The sequence below is a fragment of the Acanthochromis polyacanthus genome, chromosome 7 (assembly GCF_021347895.1).
Source record: "Acanthochromis polyacanthus isolate Apoly-LR-REF ecotype Palm Island chromosome 7, KAUST_Apoly_ChrSc, whole genome shotgun sequence".
NCBI lineage: Eukaryota > Metazoa > Chordata > Actinopteri > Pomacentridae > Acanthochromis > Acanthochromis polyacanthus.
This window is the reverse complement of record NC_067119.1, coordinates 19,555,908-19,576,661: the sequence shown is the minus strand read 5'-3', so window position 1 is coordinate 19,576,661 and position 20,754 is coordinate 19,555,908. Positions and strand designations below refer to the sequence as shown.

At 40.4% G+C, this 20,754-nt stretch overlaps 1 protein-coding gene across 1 annotated transcript in view; it reads right to left on the bottom strand.

Annotated features, from left to right (window-relative positions):
- Positions 1–311: 311 nt before the first annotated feature.
- hip1rb (huntingtin interacting protein 1 related b) overlaps positions 312–20,754 on the bottom strand; it is a 29,483-nt gene continuing 9,040 nt past the window's right edge. The window contains exons 2-32 of the mRNA XM_051950925.1: positions 19,427–19,490; positions 16,387–16,529; positions 16,052–16,108; positions 15,885–15,965; positions 15,696–15,772; positions 15,435–15,496; positions 14,703–14,843; positions 14,520–14,573; positions 13,987–14,066; positions 13,544–13,711; positions 13,371–13,426; positions 13,195–13,267; positions 12,600–12,783; positions 12,428–12,516; positions 12,211–12,327; positions 12,031–12,132; positions 11,631–11,825; positions 9,937–10,084; positions 9,677–9,763; positions 9,455–9,562; positions 9,128–9,264; positions 6,050–6,160; positions 5,209–5,267; positions 4,879–4,909; positions 4,692–4,754; positions 4,465–4,565; positions 3,161–3,266; positions 2,875–2,998; positions 2,727–2,788; positions 1,515–1,745; positions 312–1,415 (exon numbers count right to left, since the gene is read on the bottom strand). Of these exons, the coding sequence (XP_051806885.1) occupies positions 1,407–1,415; positions 1,515–1,745; positions 2,727–2,788; positions 2,875–2,998; positions 3,161–3,266; positions 4,465–4,565; positions 4,692–4,754; positions 4,879–4,909; positions 5,209–5,267; positions 6,050–6,160; positions 9,128–9,264; positions 9,455–9,562; positions 9,677–9,763; positions 9,937–10,084; positions 11,631–11,825; positions 12,031–12,132; positions 12,211–12,327; positions 12,428–12,516; positions 12,600–12,783; positions 13,195–13,267; positions 13,371–13,426; positions 13,544–13,711; positions 13,987–14,066; positions 14,520–14,573; positions 14,703–14,843; positions 15,435–15,496; positions 15,696–15,772; positions 15,885–15,965; positions 16,052–16,108; positions 16,387–16,529; positions 19,427–19,490 (3,120 nt within the window). The 3' untranslated portion in view covers positions 312–1,406. The remainder of the gene's footprint in view (positions 1,416–1,514; positions 1,746–2,726; positions 2,789–2,874; positions 2,999–3,160; positions 3,267–4,464; positions 4,566–4,691; positions 4,755–4,878; positions 4,910–5,208; positions 5,268–6,049; positions 6,161–9,127; positions 9,265–9,454; positions 9,563–9,676; positions 9,764–9,936; positions 10,085–11,630; positions 11,826–12,030; positions 12,133–12,210; positions 12,328–12,427; positions 12,517–12,599; positions 12,784–13,194; positions 13,268–13,370; positions 13,427–13,543; positions 13,712–13,986; positions 14,067–14,519; positions 14,574–14,702; positions 14,844–15,434; positions 15,497–15,695; positions 15,773–15,884; positions 15,966–16,051; positions 16,109–16,386; positions 16,530–19,426; positions 19,491–20,754) is intronic.

Below are 20,754 nucleotides of genomic sequence, written 5' to 3'. Positions count from 1 at the left end.
AATTTAGAGGCTAGTCTCTGTCACGTCAATGCAAGGAAATGCATTTCCTTACAGATCGATGGAAGATATTCATCTTCCGGGAGACGCTCCAGTTAGAATATGTTGTGGCTGGAGGTGGGAAAGGCCACACTTTAGGAGCTGGAGTTACTCTTGTGTAGGGGACCACACATGTTAATCTGCAGATGAAACACTGCAAAGCAGGGCAACAAAGTAGGGGCCAAACAGCATAACTGTATACGCGTACACAGCTGGTTCAAGTACACCATCATTATTATTAATACTCAAAAGGAACAGGATAAATTGAGAAAATCCCACATTAAATCAAACATTTATTCTTCATTTGTGTGACATTTACACTTCGTACAAGGAGAAACCACCAGTATCTTTACTAAAATATAATAGATCTGAGTGTATAAAGACATTTCGTACAGAGGAAAGAACAGAACGTAAAAAGACGCATTTTAAGACCCTGTAAGAAAAGCTCCCAGAGGCAAAGAGGACTTGAACACCTTTATATTGTACAGTAACTAACCCTAAATCTTCAAATTCAGCCTAAAAGAAGCATTTGATAATTGAGGACAATTACATCCAGTATTTGCGTGCGAGCTTTAAATCTATCTAAATACTTTAACCTAATATTTAGGTTCTCCTCTAGTAAAGGGACATTCAACAGAGTGTAGATGTAAATTGTACTTTGTGACTGTACATACAGGTATTATTGGATGCATTGGTATAGTACATTTAAAAAGGCCTCTGAGACAATCTTGTACTGTTGAGAAAAAGCAGTTTTGCACATAAGAGGAACACTGTCCATCATGAAGGCAGAGCTCGAGGTATGTAAAACTGTTGCAGCAATGGATGCACACGATGTGATTCCCCAGTTTAGTGCCCACCAACATAAATAGATTACAGTGTACATTAAGAAAAAAATGTGATTTGCTCTGTAACAAACATCCAAAACAGTGTGCAAAAGGCTGTCCAAAGCGTGATCAGAACTAACTACAAGATATGTTGTTGATTTTAGTCATTATCAAGGTTTGCATTCTAAAAAGGAACAGTAGTGTAATCATTTAAAATTGTCATTATGCAGAAAAAAAATACACTCAAACAGCCTAAAAGTAAATAATTTACCTATTACAAAAATGGGGGTTACGCCTTGTTTATCTTGGGAATAAAAAGAGTGGTGAAGACAGCATATCCCCTGTAGGCATCGAGGGTAAAAACAGGCTTCTGGTCCATTTTGGCAAAAAAAAAAAAAAAAAAGGAATGGAAAAGTAAGAAGCAGGATGACACAGAGGATTGTCAGCATGCAACTTAAAGGAACTGTGTGTCCACAAAAAGGCGCGTTTTCTCGTAATCGATCCAGCCCTCCTGTAGTGAAGCATTCTCATCTTCTGTTGAGGCATTTATTTAAACTGCAACATAAAGAAGACCAGAGATTAGATTAGTTTTACCAAGAAGGCCCATTTTAATGTCTTATCTTCAACATACACTTTCGTCTTCATGGATCTTACCATAGTTTTGGGTGGGATGTTGGGCTTTTGGGCCAGTGCAGGTTTCTTCATGATAGCAGGCTTGCTGGGTTTCGGTGACATGGAGGCCGGATGGACCAGCGATGAGGTTTCTCCGTTCCCTTCAGAAACCTGCTCTAGAGGAACTCCAGCCAAGTCGTAGTGTTTCTTCCTCAGCTCGCCCAAACGCAGACGCTCGTTCTCCAATTGACTTTCTAATTCCAGCACCTTCACCTGAGAGGCCAAACAAACAGGTGGTTGTCCACAGTCAAAATGCTTTCTGCGGTCTGTATTTAAGTTTCTTTCTTCAGTAAAGTTCGTCATGTTTGAGAAGTTTAATATCAATTATATAAAACTGAAAATAAATCACATCAAAACTGTATAACACACAGTGTAAAAATGTACCTTTCTGAACCCAACACTAACAAATAAGACATATGAACTCTGTCTTAGATAATGCTGGTAGATTTACACTGAATTTAATTATAAGGAAATAAAAAGAGTGAATGCGATCAAAAATAAGGCACAATTACAGGCGACAGCTCTACCCCTCTGAACTCCAAGCAGCTCCTGGGAACTATTTTCTCCTGTCACATTGTTCCTTACTATAACCTTATTTTTCACTGCACTATGAAGCCCTGAAACTCTACAGAAACAGCTCAACCATGACTAGAAGCAGAGAGAACTCAAAGATGTCTGTTGTACAGTATGACAAAGTTATACCAAAAGAATGAAAATTACATTTCTTTCATTATTTATTTGACAAAATAAATTTTAAAAATTACAAATAGAAAAATTGAGAAAACCTGGAATCAACATTTTTGAAGTGCACACAGGCTGCATAAACACTGGGGGAAAAAATGGGGGCTAAACATGATATCAATATCTTATTACTTAAATTTCTAATTTGTCTTTTGTCTGCTCTGTTCAAACACAGCCTGCAGTTCAGTCTAGTTCAGGAGAAAAGTCCCTGATTTTTTTGCCAGTTTGCAGTAATGGCCTCATGGTGGCACTGAGTATTATTATTTTTACTGATTCTGGTTGGATCAAATGGATTAATTTAGGAAGTTTTTTTAAACAAGACATAAAAATAAAGAGATTTTGATGAAAAATTACAATTTAAAGCTTAGATTTGGTTAATTTTCCCCAAAGTAATGGCATCTAACCGGTGACTTGTTCGAACTCTGTCAGAAAATCTGAGAACCCATGACTGACCTGTGACTCCATTTCTTCTTTTCTTAGCTTGATGAGGGACATCCCAGAGAAGTCCATAGTGTCTGCTCAACACAGGTGCACAAAACACAAACATTAAATAGTTGCTATCAGTCTGTGATAGTCTAATACACAAATCAAACCTACTCACCTTTGTCCTCCAGGTGCTCTTGGCCCGTCTTCGTTGAGGCCACCACATTAGCTGCCATTTCATTCACATGGCGAGAAGCCTGCTGGAGAACTGACAGCTTCTTACTGCTGCGATCCGCTTTAACCTGAACACGGAGGAGAGCGGCTGATTAAGACCAGGTGGCACAGTTTAGATGTTAAAGCCTCAAAATCGGTCACAGAGACTAATTACACAGCTAATGTGCTACTAAAGTTTGTTGCAAGATGTTAATGTTACACTAGAAAAAATGGTACAAACGTCATCTTACCTTTGAGGCAGCGACCAGCTGTGCTGTGCTTGCAGCGATCTCATGAGAACAGACAATCAGCTCCTCATATTTTCCTGTGTGCAGCACCACCTTATCTGCAGACTCCCTGCAAGAAAATGATTTAAAAAAGAACCCCAAAACACTTCAGTCCACCTAAAGCCAAAGACAACAGGTCTGCACGATTCAATTACATTTTAACTTAAATCTGAATTTTAGATTTTGTGCCAGGGTCAGAATTAGCTCAAAACATGCTCAATTGACTGACTGGTTGTTTGGTCTATAAAATGTCACAAAATACTGTAACACTGAATTTCTGTATGATTATGTTTATTGACATTTACTTTGTTTTGTTTATTATTTTAGTGTTTATTTATGTTGTGTCTTGAATCTTATTTCATAGATTACTTGAATTATTTGATAGTAATTGTTTTGTGTTTCCTTATTGCCATGCTCAGTGTCCCAGATGTTAGTTCCGGTTTCTTCTTCTTTTTTCTGGTACGACCTTTTACTCGCGACACCGAGAGTGAGACCGCGGGTCAGCGTTGTTGTGTGGCGCTGAAATAAAAGCCGACAGAAAACTGTCGTGCCGTTTTGGTAATGTAGTAGCAGAGAAGACAGCAAACTACAAGAACATTACAGAATTGTAATCCGCCTGTCCCACAGCTCTGGAGAGGTGAGCAGACAACTTTTCAGGGTTACAATAGTAAAAAATGTTGAGTCGGTGTTTCCTAAAGCCTAAAGAGATGTCCTAAAATGTCTAGTTTTGTTTACAACCCAAAGATTTAAGTTTACTGTCATACAGTAGGCAAGAAACCACAAAATGTTCACATTTAAATAGCTGGAATTACAGAATTTCTATATGTTTTGCTTTAAAAAAATACTCAAATCAGTTAATTATCAAAATATGTAAATGGCATTTAATTTAATGTTCGAAATCTAACTGATTAATCATTGCAGTTTTAATGCTGAATGGCTGGAATACATCAATATCACTGAAGGATTTGGGGAAAACAGGGATAGATATTTACTGTGTTTTTGTTGTCTGAAAAAAACTCAAAATTTCCATGTTCCTTTAAAGAACTAGTTCTGGCTGCTGCAATAATATTTTTCTTGCACTGCAAAGCACTGGTTGTACTGTTTGTACTTTGCAGTGGCAAATTATTAGGTCTTCCTAGATATCATCTCTTATGATTTTATATTATCCAAGAACTCACTACCAAATACAGTAGACCTTTTGTTTGTCATAATAGTATCATAATATACTCGACCATAAAGCAGAACGCCCTTTATAACTGAGAACTTACACCATCTCCGTGGCTCCCCATCCGACAGCTTTGGCAGCAGAGATGAGACCCTCGGTCCAGCGCGAGTTTCTGGCATAGAACTCCTTAATGGTGGCTGCACCCTGAACAAACCAAACATCAGTGCTGTTAGCAGATATTTCTGAATGGAGCAGAACAGCCCACTCTGATTACAGAAACAAAAAACAAGCTACCACTTTTGGATCTAAAACTGGAACAGTGTGACTCACCCTCCCACTCTCGACAATCTCCTTTTGCAAGTCTGTAGATGCTATGATCAGCATGCGGATGGCCTGAGGGAGAGTGGATGGAAAAAGGACAGAACAAGACAAAAAAAAATAACATATGTTCACAGGAAAGTATATTAAAAATGCAGGGTGACGGTAATTTAAGATGTAGAACAGCAAAGTGTTGTACCTTCATCAGGTCTGTGCAGCTAAAGAGGATTCTGCAAACGACATTAGAACAGAAATTAACAACAATAAAACTTACAGTTATTTATACGTTTTGACCTTTTTCTTTAGTGAACAAAATGTAGAAAAATATAAAGAAAAGACTAACAGAAAAAAATTACTTCCAGCACAGACAGAGGATGCATTTTGATATTGCATCTCTCCATTTTAGCATTTACTGGTCTAATGAGGACACTTCAGCCACAAACAAGGATTTTAAAAATTAGACAGGCCCTTAGTTAGAAGTTGGTGTTTAACTTTACTGAAATATACGGAATCCAAAAACTGAACAAACCTTTCATTGACCTCCAGTTTAATTCCTGATGTGTCTTTCCGTGCCTGGTTCATCATTTCCTAAATCCAAAAACATGTGAGATGTTTATTAGTTACAATCATAACACTGTATGATATTAGAGGTCAGTGCAGTAGAGGTGAGATCAACCCTGTGAACCCCGAAACCCTTTTATAAAATGAAAGGAATGTTATCAAAAAAAAAAAATCACGAAAATTACACCATTTATCAGAGCTAGAATGATTGTCAGACTTTTAAATTTCTGATGACCTTTAATCATGTGTGACTCTTGGTTTCTTTGAGAGGATTAAGCAAAGATAAACTTAAAATTGTGCTATTTTCTGAAAACCACTTCATTCTACATGCCTCAATTTAAAAAAACAAAACAATAAAATGTCTTTTAAACTAACCAGATTCTGAAAAAAATGTAGCTTATCGCTACTCAGCGCAACAATAAAGCCACTGGTGACTCAGCAGTGACCTCCAATTAGATAACAAAAATTCAAGGATCTGTGAGCGGCACTGCAGGCTGCGTTTACAAAGAGCAGAGAGGATGCACATCTGGAAGCGTAGTAAAGTGTAGCAATGAATGAATGAATAAAGAAATGTAGTAAAATATGTACTATGCAGAACCACCGCTTTCCCTTGGTTTTCATAAAATAAATGATTAAAAAAAAATCAACTTTCAATTGGTTTTTATATGATTTATGGCATTATAACTGCAAGTCACCGTTGCAGTTACCATAGAGATGCAGGGCTTACACAGTAAGTAAAAATAAAAGAAGCTACTTGAGGTTCACAGGGTTAATATAAAACTTTTTAAAGTAAGATCTTCATCGCTCACATCGATCCTGCGGACCGCCTCCTCGATAGCTGCCGATGTTGCAGCCATTTCCTTGTCGACCAGATCTCCCAGCTCATCCTGACGAATGTCCATGCCTTTCGGCCGCAGCTCCTGGGTGATACAAGAGGAAAATTATTAGTTATGGGAAAAAAACAAATAACAGGTCTGGGTGCTTATATAGCCGATAAGAAATACAATTGCATTTCTGTACCAACTCCAACAATGATCAAGTGTTAAGCAGCTGCCTTATGTTCACAATAAGCCTGGGGAGAATTGGCAGAAAAACCAGAAACCTGCTTCATCCAAACCAAATCTCAAATACAATAAAACCACAAACACAACACACTGAAAGACTGTTCCAAAGTCATTATGTATTTAGATGTGCCTCCTATGGATTCATAGTTTTTATAGAGGTTAGCTAAAATAGTAAACACATCAGCAATCCGGCACCCGGTGGCATGAGGTCAAAGTCAGAGGCAAACTCAATTCCAGCAACTTATTTTTGGCCTCCTTGGAAGACAAAAATGAAGTGGTGAAATTGAAAGTTCATCTTGCTTTAATTTAATGCGGGATTCAACTGATCATCTGTGGATGCCGGATGGCTCACGTACATTATGTTCCTAACACTTAATGTTTTCACTCCAAACAAGACGTGGAAGGAATGTAAAAAAAAACAAAAGCAAAATAAACAGTGTGATGAAACATCAGTGTCTTTCAGCAGATCTACATGAGGTCACTCATACTGAGCAGACCATAGTAATGGTGAAAAAAGTTTGCAAATGTCAAGTTGAAATGATGAACAGAACAGCTGTAAATACAGTTAAATACAAACACAAAGAGGAGAGAAGTCACGACTGACTCTTAGATCGCTGCACTGGGTTCCAGTTAAAAATAGAATTGAATTTAAGGCCTTAGTTTTTGTGAAGTCTCTGAATGGTCTGGAACCAAAATATATCACAGTGGAGCCCAGAGTTCAGAGCAGTCACAGTGAAATTGTGTTTAGTCATTATGCTGCTGCCCATGGAGCTTAGATTTTCCCCAAATATTTTCCAAGAGTAAACTGAGGGCAGTTCTTTTCTGCACTGTTTTAAAGTATTAGACAGTCTGGTCTACACTGACAGTACTTTAAATAAGCATATCTCTACCTTTGTTGACTTGAATAGATTTCTTTCTTTTTATTATATTATTTTTTACGTGATTTTATTTTTCTATTTTTATTTTCTGCCATTTTAATCCAGTAGTTGTACTTAACCTATAAAATTGGTGTGCACTATATTTAACTTGTCTGTTTTTCATAGATTTAATAAAATTTTATTCTGCTGTATTTGTGATATTTTACATATTTTTTGTTACTTTTGCCTGTAAAACACTTTGAATAATCTCTGTGTACTATAGGGTTTATATACACTGCTCAAAAAATTAAAGGAACACTTTTTAATCTAAGTATTGCATCAGGTCAGTCAAACATGTGGAATACCGATCTGGTCAAGTAAGTAACTGAGGGGCTTTTTAGTCAGTTTCAGCTGCTTTGGTGTTCATAAAATTAACAACAGGTGCACTACAGGGGCAACAATGAGACAACCCCTAAAACAGGAATGAGTTTACAGGTGAAGGCCACTGACATTTTTTTCCTTCCTAATGTTTTCTGACTGTTTTTCACTAGTTTTGCATTTGGCTAGGGTAAGTGTCACTTCTGGTAGCATGAGGCGATACCTGGACCCTACAGAGGTTCCACAGACAGTCCAACTCCTCCAGGATGGCACATCAATGCGTGCCATTGCCAGAAGGTTTGCTGTGTCTCCCAGCACAGTCTCAACAGCATGAAGGAGATTCCAGGAGACAGGCAGTTTGTCTAGGAGAGCTTGACAGGGCTGTCGAAGATCCTCAACCGATCAGCAGGACAGGTATCTGCTCCTTTGTGCAAGGAGGACCAGGATGAACACTGCAATAGCTCTACAAAATGACCTCCAGCAGACCACTGGTGTGAATGTCTCTGACCAAACAATCAGAAAGAGATTTAATGAGAGTGGTCTGAGGGCCCAGCGTCCTCTAGTGCCCGCTGTGCTCGCTGACCGGCACCGTGGAGCTCGGCTGGCATTTGCCATAGAACACAGGAATTTGCAAGTCCACCACTAGTGCCCTGTGCTTTTCACAGATGAGAGCAGGTTCACCCTGAGCACATGTGACAGACATGAAAGAGTCTGGAGAAGCCATGGAGAACGTTATGCTGCCTGTAACATTGTTCAGCATGACCGGTTTGGTGGTGGGTCAGTGATGGTGTGGGGAGGCATATCCATGGAGGGACGCACAGACCTCTACAGGCTGGACAACGGCATTCTGACTGCCATTAGGTATCAGGATGAAATCCTTGGACCCATTGTCAGACTCTACATTGGTGCAGTGGTCCTGGATTCCTTCTGGTGCATGACAATGCCCAGTCTTATGTGGTAAGAGAACTCATGCCGTTCCTGGAGGATGAAGGAACTGATACCATTAGCTGGCCCCCATGCTCACCTGACCTGAATCCAATAGAACACCTTTGGAACATTATGTTTTGTTCCATCCAACACCATCAGGTTGCTCCTCAGACTGTCCAGGAGCTCAGTGATGCCCTGGTCCAGTTCTGGGAGGAGATACCCCAGGACACCATCTGTCGTCTCATTCAGAGCTTGTCCCGGCATCGTCAGTCACACATACAAGCACATGGAGGCCATACAAACTACTGAATACCATTTTGAGTTGCTGCCAAGGAATTTCAGCAAGATGGACTAGTCTGCCACATCAGTTTTTCACTTTGATTTTGGGGTGTCTTGAATTTAGTCCTCCTGGGGGGTTGATAATTTTCATTTCCATCAAACAATGTGGCATCTTCTCATTCCTAACACATTATCCAATCCATATCAATGCTAATATCCAGTTCGTTTTTCCCCCACATTGAAATATGTTTTTTAAAAGTGTTCCCTTAATTTTTTGAGCAGTGTATAAATGAACATGCTTTCCTGCTAAATGTGTGTAGTCGTGTCCATAAGCAACAGACTGTGCTAGAAATGGTTACAAAAATTCAGTTTTTCCTTTCACCTGGCCCAAGTGCAGGATCTTCTGAATAATAATGCGAACAGAGGCTGGATCTGCCCTCTGGAGGGAGGTCTTGGACTTCAGGTCCTTCAAGTATTCCAGAATCTGAGAGGCACAGCTTCTGCAGTTCTCCGTCAGCCCTGCAGGGTTTTAAAAGAACCAAGAATCAACCACACTTATGGATTTTTTATTCAATAACTATAAAAAATCAGTTTTCAAATGCTGTGTCTGCAGAGTTAAACACATTGTTGGATAAAAATGCTGATGTCGGGTCTAAGTAAAAAAACAATAAAATGAACTGGAAATTAAATGTAAGAGAATCATCCTTACGGTCTGCGTGGTCAGTGGGCGCCATGTGTGCAGTAGCGCTGCCGTTAATGATCGTGTCGGCAGACAAGTGGGAGAACTGGGTCAGAGCCCTCAGCAGCCCTCCAGCATCTGGTTACAAGAGCAGAAAGCGAGAGAGAAGAGTAAGCCACAATAACCAACATAACAAACCAGTTACGGTGTCATGAGGTTAGGAGGGTCAAATCAGAAGCAGAGGAAGCTTACCTCCCATGTTACTCAGATAATCGGCGTGGCCCTTTTTCACTTTGTCAATGGAGCCCAGTGTGGCCTCCGCCCGACTTATGAGGTAATCTGTGTTTGGAGGACAGAGAGGAGATTTAAATAAGCTTCGTTTGAGTCTCCATAATAGATAATATACTGTATGTGATCAACTAGTTAGGGTGGTGGTCTATGTAATACTCCATGTTGCCGTTTTCTCATTAAATTATTCAGATGTTTGTTGCTGTGCAGAGCAGGCGTCTGACCTGGAGAGCTGGTGCAGCGGATATGAAGCGGATCGTCCACTTTGGCAGCAGCATCTTGGATGATGCTCTCAGCTTCTGTTATGGTTCCTTGCAGCAAAGCAAACTGCTCCTCCAGCAGCTTCTGCTTCATCTTGTCTTCCAGACTTGTCTACATGTACAGACGTAAACAACCACAACAGAGTATGAATCAGCAAGCACGTGTGAATTCCAGGAGTATTTATATGGACGTATATAGACTAGATTTTTGTATCACGCATCCTATCTGTCCGCAAAGGAGTTGTTATGATATCCTCACTGTGTGCTCACTTAACTGAGCTTGTTTCAATATTTACAAGTGTCTTTCTTTAGCCTTCTGAACCCCAAGTGCTTTCTGAGTGTGTTGTTTTTTTACTCTCTGTTGGCTCATTTTCCACTGCCTTATAAAGTCCTGAGCCTCTATGAAAACAGACCACTCGTCACGATAAGCAGAGAGAACTCAAAATATGTTTTGTCCAGTAAGGCAAAGTTACAATTCCATAAGTTGAATTTATTTGATTATTTATTCCCACATGTGTTGCCAGTATTGGAAAAATGGTCTCAACATGCCGTAGATATATTATTATTCATGTTATTAATTAGATTCCATACTGGTCTTTATTTAGCTTTCATTCAGCCGTAAAGTCCCTGAATTTGTGTTGGTCAAAGCTGAGTCACTAATGGCTTCACTGTTGCACAGAGAAGCCCACAATTTTTTATTATTTTTATACAATCTGAGTAGGGCAAAGGGTTTATTTTTTGGCATATTTGCAAATGAGACATGTAGAATAAACTGATAGAATAACTCAATTTTGGTGAAGCTGCTTTTACAGTTTCTAGCTCTGACAAATGGTGTCATTTTAAAGATTTTTAGATATCACTGAATTTTTGTCACCATTCAAATTTTGTTCCAGAATCTGGTTCAAGGAAATGGTTTTTGATTTTGAATAAAGCCATTTTCATGAAATATCTTGATTTTCAACTTAGATTTGATCAAGTTTCAACAGAATGCACATGAGTAGGTCCAGTACCACTGGGAAGCAAAAAAAAAAAAAAAAAATCAGACTATTCCTTCTGTTTTTACAGTTTCTGGCTCTGATAAATGGCAGGATGTATTTCAAGCCAGCTAGTGACCATATTCTTAAAAGACATCATTTAAGTGGAGCTGTTTTAATGAGGATATCCTCTTCTTATTGTTATTATTGTGCTACTAACCCTGATTAATCAGTAGAGACATTCCGTGAGAGAATTTTTTTCTCAAGTAATTAGCCCCAGATTCTGCTGGACTATAGTATTCCATTGTCACTATCTTTGTAAGGCAAAAAGTAAAAACTGTGCTTGAAGCATTTGGTTACAGTCAATGGTCGTCATGTGTCATTAAGCAGCATGGAAACCAAAGCACGTGTCTCAAAATGTCTTTAAACTGTGCATACACACATCCTATACACAAACTAATGACTGCGGAAATTTCACAATTAGCTTACTAAGGTCAAAAGTGAAACAGCTCCTGTAACACTGATACAAATATTCATGGACGTTCTTCACAAAAGGCAGGATTTCCTAAATAGTTCACATTTGTTGTTGGCCCACTGTCTTTCTTATTAAGGAGACAGGGCTACAGTACTACAGAGTGGAGACCGGCTCACACTGCTGAGCCGAGCTTTCCTGTCCTGACTGACCTTCTCCTGCAGTTTGCTCTGCAGCTCTCCCAGCTCCCTGCTGTTTCTCTCTCGCTCCTGCTGAAGTGACGACTGCTGCACCTGCGCAGTCTGCCGCAGAGACGACAGCTCCGCCTCCTTCTCACTCACAGATCGCATCAAGCGCTCCTTCTCTGCCTGCAGAGCTGTCATTGAGCTGTTCATTTGCTCCGAAGTCTGGCAAAAAACACAGAGCAGAGAGAGACGCCAGGAGAGCCAGATGGCTGTGAGTGTCAGAGGGAAAAGTCCAAGCAGAAATGTGTAGCACGCCTCAAGCTTTCAAACACAGAACCAATGATAGCTCCGAACACTAACCGAAGGCGAATTAACGGGACATCATCAAGGTTACTGCTGCATTACTACATTTCAGGTGCACGCTCACCTTCTCGCTGTTCTGCAAAGTCGCCTTGATGCGCATCACTTCTGCCAGCTTCTCCTCCAGCTCTCTCTTCAGCTTCTCCATTTCAAACTTCTGCTCTTCCAGCTGCAGAAAGAATAAAACAGCATTAAGCATATATGTCTACACAAGACGTCTATATTTTCACAGCAAAACAGCACCAACCTTCATGTCAGCTTCCTGTTTTATCCGATCCACCTCAAAGGACAGCTGCTGTTTGGTCCTCTCCACTTCTTCCTGGGTCTGCTGGGTAGCTGACAGCATCTTCACAGTGTCTGCACTCTGTTAACACATTAGCACATGAAGTGTTACCACTCACAGTCAGGTGCAGACATGTAATTGAAAGGAAACATCTCTGGACTGATCTGCACTCCATCTGTACCTTCCGCAGTAGTTCGGCATGGCTGGCCACCAGCTCTGTGTGCTTCTCTTTCAGCTTATTGTACCGCTGCTCAGTGGCCTGGGATCTTTCTGCACAGATGTGAGACATGAGAATGGTATCTGGCTCATGATTAAAGCCCTCTCTGTGTGAGAGTGTTAACAGCACATCTTACTTTCTGCCTCAATGAAGGTGGTCTGTAGGCTCTCGTGTTCTGAGTTTCGGCGGCGGGTCGCCTCCAACTCCATACGCAGCTGCTCATTTTCCACAAGGGCACGTTGTTTCTGCGCACGCTGTTCTTCCAGCTCTGCCTCCAAACTGTTGATCTGGGATTTGAGCTGTGTGATGTAGCGCTGAGCCTTCAGGAGGAGGAAAAAAAAAAGATCTGAGTTCAGGAAAAACCGTTACCAGTGGCAATGTGTGTTATGTAAGTTTTAATTCCACGAGAACATTTAGTGTGCATCTCTTGGTACCAGCCAGTTTTGCCCTCAAATTATTTTCATGCGTGCTTTTACAGAATAAGAAAGAAGGCCAAGCACAAAAAGATTGCAAGTCGAAGCCATTTCTGTGACGCCAAGTGGACTCCTGTCACCTCTCATGCAGAGGCTACTTGCCACATTCTACATGTCATGAGTAGGATTTGCATCCGCCCAACACATGACCCAGATTCCTTTGCACATAGATAATCATGCCCTCCACTGTCTCACACACACACACAGAAAACTGTCTAAAGCCTAAACAAGAGGCTACTCAGTCTCAGCAGTTCATACCTCTGCTTTGACTCTCTCCAGCTCCGCTCTCAACAGCTCAAGGTCTCGCTTCAGACTTTCAATCTGCAGATCCCTGACAGACAGAAAACACACCGTTACAGTGCGCTGGCACAGACAAACTGCTGAAACCAAATAAAACATTTTAACACCAACAGGTTTTAGTGAAAGTGGCTCACCTATCATCAAAGCCTCCATTTGGGGGTCCAAACGCCTGATCAAATATGTCAAGCTGCTGGGAAAAATGAAAAAGAAATGAATAAATATAGCAAAAAGTTTACACAACGTCATGCTACAGCTGTATACTTTTGTGAGTTACTGTTGACAGTATGCTGTGTCTGTCGTACCGTACCTGTGGTTGTGTCTGCAAGCTGGATGTGGGGACATCGCTGACCTCGATGAGCGGCTCTGGTTCATCGTCATCGTCGTCCTGCTGCTCCGGTTCGTCCTCATCGGGGATGACCACCACGGGCTTCACATGTTTGGCCAGTGAGGCTGCATGCAGGAAGTTAGGTGGAGACTGACGAGAAGAGAAACGAAAAGAAAGTATTACTTAAACCTTTAACAGCATGCCATCATATTCATGTGGAATATTTTACATAACTTTAAGCATTTTGTTCATCAAATTTCTGCAGATTACAGCTGTTTGTTTACATATAAGATCTGCCAATTCCCCAGTTTGTAAGTAACACGAGCAGTATCCGGCTTATGAAAAAGTCTTTGACATCCAAGATGGACACTGTGACTCAGCACTGAAGTCATCTCACGTCCCCCCTCATCCCTCTGTGCTCTTACATCAGGCAGCTTGGGGATCTGGATCAGTCTCTTGAAGTACAGCATGTCTCTGGCTTTATTGAAGAAGGTTTTAAGGCTGCAGGACAAAGAAAAACAAGTTAAAAATACTCCAATGCTCACCTCTTATTAGCTCAAAAAATACATTACATGGAACATAAACTCGTGTCTCAATTTTGTTTGCTTGTCTATGTAATTGTCTTTGGTAAATTTGGGTAGCTTTCCTTCATTCGATCACAGGTGTGGCAAACAGCGTCACAAAGATGCACGAAGCATTAGGCACATTTAAGCTACACAATTCTGTAATAAATTAATCCTCTAGATGGCTGAACTCATCATGAATGTGTCTGTGACAGCGACGCCAACTGACACACAGTGAAGGTTGGGGATGGGAGGCAGCGATGGGTACATTTGCATCGGTTGAAAGTGCTGTGGTGACTGGGTGGGGTGAGATTATGTTGCAGGCTTCCTGAGATAAAAAAATCCCTTTGATGCTGTTGTTCACTCACAGCTTCAGGCTTTTACACCTACCTGTGGAAACTGATCATGGAAACGATCACGGTGTCCTTGTAAGGTATCAGAAGGCAGACCTGAAATTGGTTCAAATCATTTTCATTAGTAGACGAAGGTCAGATGCACATAAATAATCAAACATTAGGAGAGGAACTAAGGCAAAGACTTGTGTTAAATGTTATATTTTGACTAATAACTGTTCTTACAGGCATGCAGCTTGAACAGCAGCTTTACAGTGAAGTGGTAGAGGTGACTGCAGTCCTGGATGACCTGGATGAGCGGAGCCAGGCGACACTGGCCTGACGTGAGAGTGGAGATGGCAATGGATGTGTTGAGTTGTCGGATCACTACGGGGGAAAAAAAAAAAAAAATCAGAGACGGGGCATTTAAGTATCACTGAAAATAACTTTTGGTTTATCTGTAATTCATACCAGTTGCACGTTTGAATATGTAACTAACTGGTGAGGTGTAACAGTGTGTAAACACTGGTCAGGACTTTTTGTGCCTGTGACTCCAAAAAAAAAAAAAAAAAAAAGACTGAAGCTGCACATGTGAGCACAACCACATTCATTCACAGAACAGCTGCAAAATTTGGTTTTGGTGTTGATGCGATCCCGGGCCTCCACCCTACAGGCCTGGGAGGAACATACCATTACTTCTTAACTGCAGGAAATCAACTTAATGTCTCATAATTGCAGGCATTTCCTCATCAGTTAAAAAAAACAAAACAGGAGGGGATGAGTGAAAATTACACCCAAGTGCAGTCTACGTGAAAGCAGGCAAGCTAACAGTTGCTCACAATAAGTCTTTTTGATGGGCTCTTAGTTTTTGTACATAAATAGATAATGTCAGCAGGCAGCAGTCCTCGACTGTAGCTCAGGTTTCTCTTCCTTGGAGGGGTAGGATAGGGAGAAGGTGGGAGGAGTTTTCGTTTTCACCTGTCTCGGCCAGCCGCAGCTCTGCGTCCATGTAATCGAACACCTCCACTGTGAGCTGGAACCTGCAGGAGAGAAGTTGATACCTTCATTAGACAGAGAAGAAACAAAGATGATGTGACCCTGTGAAATGAAAGAGCTACCCGACTTGTCTGTTCATTTTATGGACAAGTTGGATGACAGTAGCTGATTGATGATGATTGTGATTTGAGGTTGAGTGGATGGTTAAATTTAAGGTTACTTTTACAGCACTTTGAGACTCACACATTATTTATGTCTGTTCCGGCTGTGCGCTCCAGGACTTCGTCTGTGACCTCCAGGTTCGGTGGGATTTCTGAATGCTGCAGCGAGGTGGAGTTTATGAGGTTTAGTGCAAGTTGTTGCACACAGTGTGAAGGTTTTTTTAGAGTTATTCATAAGATATGTGTGACACATGACTGAAGATGTGTTTACCTTTGCATGAAACTCCATTTTTGTGCAGAGCAGCTTGGTGTACAGAGCCACTAGCTGTCCATATCGATCATGGAGGTGGGTCTGGAAACCGCAGGAGGAGAGCATGAATAAAGTTAGGAATTGCTGAAATTCTCTTTAGAAATGGAATAAAACATGATAGAACTCACCCATAGCTTCCCAACTTCAACTAGAGAACCATGATGTCTCATACAGTCTTGTAGAACCTGGAGGCAACAGCTTCAATAAGCAACTCTAGAAACAATCTTTGGTAAACACATGTACTATCAAGTGTATATTTAATACACTTCATTCAATTATTACACTCTGAGAAACAATCCTGACTGTATTCTTCAGAGCATTTAAAAATAAATATGATCTCACAAAACCAAATGGCCTATTGTTTAATCATTGTATACTTTTTTCTTTAGGACAAGCCGTTAGCTTAATGTCCAGTTCATGAGGCTGCAGTTTGTGGTGTGATAGGTAGAAAATTAGCTCTTACATTGCGATGTCCGTCTCGCAGGACTTTGTGCAGAACGTGGCAGAACTTCCAGCTGAGGATGGAGCTGCTGGCCAGAGGGAAGCCCAGAGCGTAGGACCAGAAGGTGTAGGCTCCCTTCTCCCTGTGAGTCCCCAGGATGATTCCTGTTGTCTTCATTAAGGAAGCTATAACAGAACTTTGCCGTTCTTTCTGGCTGGACAGCATTAAAAGGCACAATACAATGAAACCATTTCACCCATTTCCGCCTGGATAACTATGGATAAATGTTTTGAAATGAACCAACGAAATTGTCATTGCAAGATAATGCACATATTTAATTATATTTCTATCCATATGAATCCATTTAATTTCCCTGCTTAAATAATGCTCATCTATTCGTTTTTACACTCAAAGTTCCAACCAGCGCTGTGACAGATCTGACTTTCACGGCACTAACTGAGATCTTACTGGTGATTCCACCCTCATATTTACAAAATGCTGCCTCACAATGACTTTAAAATATGAGAGTGCAGTTAACTGTGTCAACATTTTGATGATGAATAGAAACAACATCAAAACAATTGTCTGTCCCAGAAGAAGGAAATTAGTTGTCATTTACTACTGTCATAATTACCACCACCCACACATATTTTTACTACTCTATTGCTATGAGCAAATCACATCCTCTCCACTTCCTGAAACCTTTGAAGTCTGTTTTTGCCACCTTGCTACAAATAACACATCGAAAAGTTCCACTTTAGATTCCAGCATCGTCACAGAGCAAACAAAGCTCTCGTCAGGATTATTAACGATCTATGGGCTGACAGTGACAAGAAGTCTCTGTGCTGGTTACGCTCAACCTGCTGCAGCTTTTGATACTGTTAAAACATTAGAAACCTGGAGAGTTGGGTTTGCTTTAACTGTCTGTGGTTCATAATTTAGACCTTAGCTTTACTGTTGTGATAGAAATTCAAGTGAGCAGGTGGAAGCATGTCGACAAAATTGGCTCTAGTCAAGAAAACCTAGACACTTAAAGTAAAAGTGTTTACTGATTAGAAGTTTGATCCACGAGAATCAGATGTCATCCTACAACAAAGTTTGTGTTACTACTCACTCACTCCACATTTCTTTGTGGCAAAGCTTGTAGCAGATAATTTATCATTAAAAGAGTTTTAACTGATGCAGTTGCTGCCGGGTTTTGGAGGCATCCTGATTTTAAAATGTTTTTCATCAGCAGAACCCAAATATAGTACAAAGTTCTAACTTCTCCAGAGATCCTTTACTGTATCTGTCCACTGTGCTCGATACATCAGAAATATTCACTGACATGTCTAAGTATCTGCTGCACTCTGTAAAAAGTGCAAAGTCGCAGCCTTTCAGAAACATCAACAAGAGCTCTGTTTGCTTTTCTGTGTTTGATATGAGTAGTAATTTGACACCCAAGCATTGCAGTATGAACAAAATCGGGACTGCTGTCAAATCCAATTCCATCTGTGCACACAGACACAAAAAACATAATTTGACATTTACACAACTGTTGTCAGTTGGAAGGACCCAGTTTCCTAAATGCACCGTAGGTTGCATCCACATATTCAGCACATGTGCACTACAGCCCTTGCAGAACACTAAACCAACTAAGTGGCCAATGAGTGACCTTTAGAAACATTGATCTGACAACTGGTGACCCTGCAGCAGACTGTTCAGACAAGCTTTTGCACCTTTTTTCCTCACTTATCACTGACTAATCTGATGCTGACCCAATTTGTATTCACATATTAGTATCATCACCAAAATATCTTTCCATAATTGCAGAAATATCTCAGAAGTATGTGGACTTAATGCTCAGACAGATTCAGAAAATCCCACCCATGTCTGTGTCAGCAGCCGAGAATACTGTAATGAGCTTTCTTTTGGTCATCCAAAATGCTTTGGATCAAAGCATAAAATTTGACTATTTCATTCCAGTTGTTAAATAGCATAGTTGTCTGTTTTAGAGGTGATTTCAAAATAGAATTTCCTTATCTGTGAATGCAAAGGTTGATCAAAAGATCAGAGACTCTTAGAGATGGGGAGCATGTATGTAGTGTTCATAGAATACATGCGAGCAGAAACTGTCACCAGTTAGGATTTCAAGTGACACTGCACTATCAGCAGCGGGACCTGAGCTACACATAACTTATATCAAAGGCCAAGCACCATCTTCCATGAGCACTGAGTCTCTTAAACTGTGTCAAAGTGGCAAGTCTTCAACTTGAATTTCATTTTGGGGATGAGGAGGAAATCACAGCAGACCAAACGTGGCGAGTAAAGAGGGTGGAGAGAGAAAATTGTGTTGTTGTATTGACTGGACTTACAGTACATTGCAGCACCAACATGCCATCCCACCACAGTTCAGGTTATTTGCACCGAATCTACTCCCTTAAACACCTCATCAAGTTACAGTAGAACTAGATGGGTGACTAATTCTCAGTGCAGAACCACATGAATGTTGAGGAAAACAAGTCTGATGCTGGTGCATTTCAGACAAGCCTTCTGTGGTTGTGGAAACTGGAACTCTTCCACTGTGAAAGCTGTTTTTTCTCTCTGTGGTAGCTGCAGACCCACCTCTCATTAGCTGTCCTAATCCCTAATCCACAACATGATGTTCGACTCATCTTGGTGGCTGATGACACAGAATGTGATGTTTTCTTTATGAAGAAATCACCGATACATACCTACTAGTGATCATAAAACACGAGTTGCACCCTAACCCTAACCTGACATCATGACTAGTAACAGTTACTGCTCACACATGTCGCATGTGCACCTAGTTCATGCACAGTCCTGGAACTTTTTGATCAACGCTCATGTTGATCTGACACATTTCCATTTTATCAAACAAGCAGGCCACTCAAGTTGGAAGAGTCTGACAGCTGATTTGCGTTTTGCATAAACACCGTCCTGTTTTAAGAATAACTGAAGACATTCTTTGCTTTGTCTAGCTTTTAACTACGCCTTTGTGCAAACAGAGAAAGAAGTCTGCTGATGTTGGATCTTTGTTTTTTGGCATTATTAAGGATACGTCGTGCATGCTTCTCCTTCACAGGCGTCTCAGTGGAATTGATGGCTTTGCTGATGCTGCTGAGCTGAGAGGAGGAAAGAGGATGTTAGATCTTGCTTGTCTTGATTTTCCACCCACACATTAATCAGTTGCAGGGCTCAGAATAGACATAACAACTAGCACATAAGTCATGGTATGTTAAATAAGACCGGTAGTTAAACAAATGATAACCAGTTGTGCTGCAACGCCAGGAATCCACAAGAGAAACAATGATTCTGCACTGTGTACACAGTGTTGCACAGATGGACTCTTGGCTCTCACCTTACAGTTAGGCTAAAGAAACGCAGGGAGTAATTCAGGAAGAACTTGAAGGTAGATTTCTTAATGATTGAAATGAAAAAAGTTACACTGGGATGAAGATTAACCACAGGCCAAAAGTTTGGAAGCAATTTGAATGCAAGGAACTTCAAGTTTCTGTTCACAAATTCTTAAAAATAAAATAAAAACCAGTGTGAATTCTATTAATTTTGTGATGCATTTACTACACGTTCAGACTGTGCTTTCATAGATATGCACCATTCTCCTAAATTTGTCTTTAGGTATACATTGATGTTAACAGATAATTGCTAAATAAATCTTAATAAAAGAAAAGAAGGGCTTAGTTTTAGAGTTGAGAAGATCTAAAAGAGCAACAATGTCAGTGCAAAAGTAAAAACAAATCCCAGTTTGCATTATTCACTTTAGCTCTTTAGCTTCTGAGAGTTTGCATACAATAATCCCAATGAATCTCAACTGTGTCCACATCTCTAGAACTATGACTGAAATGGTTGGTAAGAAATAGCTGATTAAAAAAAAAAACAAAAAAAAAAACAAGAGTGCAGATACAAATACCAGATAATGGTAATGTATTCTGGTGAGTGACTTTTGATATAATGTTTATTTTATTGCAAAGTATACCAATGAAATTAAGACCTTTTTGTGCAAATCTGACCTTGCTTCCAAACTTTTCTCGCGGAAATGTGATCACAGAAAGAAAGGTATGCAATAATGATTACGCCCTCTGAACATTTTTTTGTTCCGTTGCTGGTTCAATATCTAAGATAAGTACTCAATTTGTTTTTCAATATCTAGTGCTGATAATCTGTCTTTTGTGCCACCTATGTGAACCAACAAAATCAGCGTATGAGGCTATTAATCTTTATGTTTGGTTTTCTACGGGAGGCTCACGTCAAAAGAGACAAACCCTACACCGAGTGATAACATCTCCAGTCATCCCACTGCTGATGAGAGTCACCATAGAACACAAAGCGAGCCGCAACCTGTCCAGCAGGTAAAACGAGTGTGGCTCA